We start from the raw sequence: 1,772 nt of genomic DNA on the forward strand, positions 1-1,772 counted from the left end.
CTGCCCTCCCCTGCTAGCCTGATTGCCCACAACGACCCACCCCTGCTGGCCATCTTGTGTCCACATGGGGTGGCCACCTTTGACCACATGGGGCGGCCTCTTCTGTGTTGGAATGATGGTCAATTTGCATATTACCTCTTTATTATATAGGATATTATTGCTCCATCATTAGTTTGTAGACTTCTGTTTTTCAGCATCCTATACTCTGAACAGTGCCTAGAACATAGTCTATAGTCAATATATATGTCTCAAATGCAAGAAAGATATCCTCAGTAAAACAGCAGTATACATTACCTTTGAAGAACAGGTAGATGTTAGAAAAGGAAATTCTAATGACGAATGCCAACATTAATGGGAGCCAGATCATGCAACAAAAATGGAGATTATTTTCCTGACTCTAAAATATAAAAGTGTCATTTATTCTCAGTAATGCATACTAATGTGAAAATTAATTATACTTTTTTTTTTGTAGTCATCTCCAACACATGGAACCAGGCAATGGTACACAAATTTCAGAATTTCTTCTCCTGGGATTTTCACAGGCACTGGAACTGCAGCCCCTCATATTTGGGCTTTTCCTCTCCATGTACCTGGTCACTGTGTTGGGAAACCTGCTTATCATCCTGGCCGTCAGCTCAGACTCCCACCTCCACACGCCCATGTACTTCTTCCTCTCTAACTTGTCTTTGGTAGACATCTGTTTCACCTCCACCACCGTCCCAAAGATGCTATGGAACATCCAGACACAAAGCAAAGTTATTACCTATGAAGGCTGTATCACCCAGATATATTTTTTCATACTCTTTGCTGTGTTGGACAACTTTATCCTGACCGTGATGGCCTATGACCGGTTTGTGGCCATCTGCCACCCCCTGCACTACATGGTTATCATGAACCCCCGGCTCTGTGGACTGCTGATTCTGGTGTCCTGGATGATGAGTGTCCTGAATTCCTTGCTAGAAAGCTTAATGGTGTTTGGTCTGCGCTTCTGCTCAGACTTAGAAATTCCCCACTTTTTCTGTGAACTCCGTCAGGTGGTTCAAATTGCCTGTTCCGACACCTTTCTTAATAACATGGTGATGTATTTTATAACTGTGCTACTGGGTGGTGGTCCCCTCGCTGGTATCATTTATTCTTACTCTAAGATACTGTCCTCCATACACGCAATTTCATCCGCTCAGGGGAAGTATAAAGCATTTTCCACGTGTGCATCTCACCTCTCAGTTGTGTCCTTATTTTATTGTACAAGTATTGGAGTTTATCTCAGCTCTGCTGCTACCCACAGCTCACACTCAAGTGCAGCAGCCTCAGTGATGTACACGGTGGTCACACCCATGCTGAACCCCTTCATCTACAGTCTCAGGAACAGGGACATAAAGAGGGCCCTGCAGAGATTCTTTGGGATGGCAGGTACACAGGGGACAATCATCTTGAGATAAAAACTGCCCTTATTTTGGGGCTACAGAACTTGAAACCAGAAATTGTGACTCTTTAGTCACATTGTGTTTTTCAGACTTGCTTCCTTTGCTTTTTAAAAACATATTTCTATTGATTTCAGAGAGGAAGGGAGAGGGAGAGAGAAACATCAATGATGAGAGTACAGTATTGATCAGTTGCCTCCTGCATACCCTCTCCTGGTGATCAAACCCACTACCCGGGCATATGCCCTGACCAGAAATTCACCGGAGCTCTCCTGGTTCATAGGTTGACGCTCAACCACTGGGAAACTCAGGCTGGGCCAGACTTGTTCCTTTTATTCTGTCCTTGAATTT

At 44.0% G+C, this 1,772-nt stretch overlaps 1 protein-coding gene across 1 annotated transcript; it reads left to right on the plus strand.

Annotated features, from left to right (window-relative positions):
- Positions 1-485: 485 nt before the first annotated feature.
- Positions 486-1,410, plus strand: LOC102775262 (olfactory receptor 7A5; the record flags this gene model as incomplete). The annotated part of the gene is made up of 1 exon (XM_006766835.1): positions 486-1,410. A coding segment is annotated over exon 1 (925 nt), but the record flags the coding sequence as incomplete, so codon positions are not given.
- Positions 1,411-1,772: the final 362 nt, after the last annotated feature.

Source organism: Myotis davidii, unplaced genomic scaffold, assembly GCF_000327345.1.
Source record: "Myotis davidii unplaced genomic scaffold, ASM32734v1 Scaffold12662, whole genome shotgun sequence".
NCBI classification, from domain to species: domain Eukaryota; kingdom Metazoa; phylum Chordata; class Mammalia; order Chiroptera; family Vespertilionidae; genus Myotis; species Myotis davidii.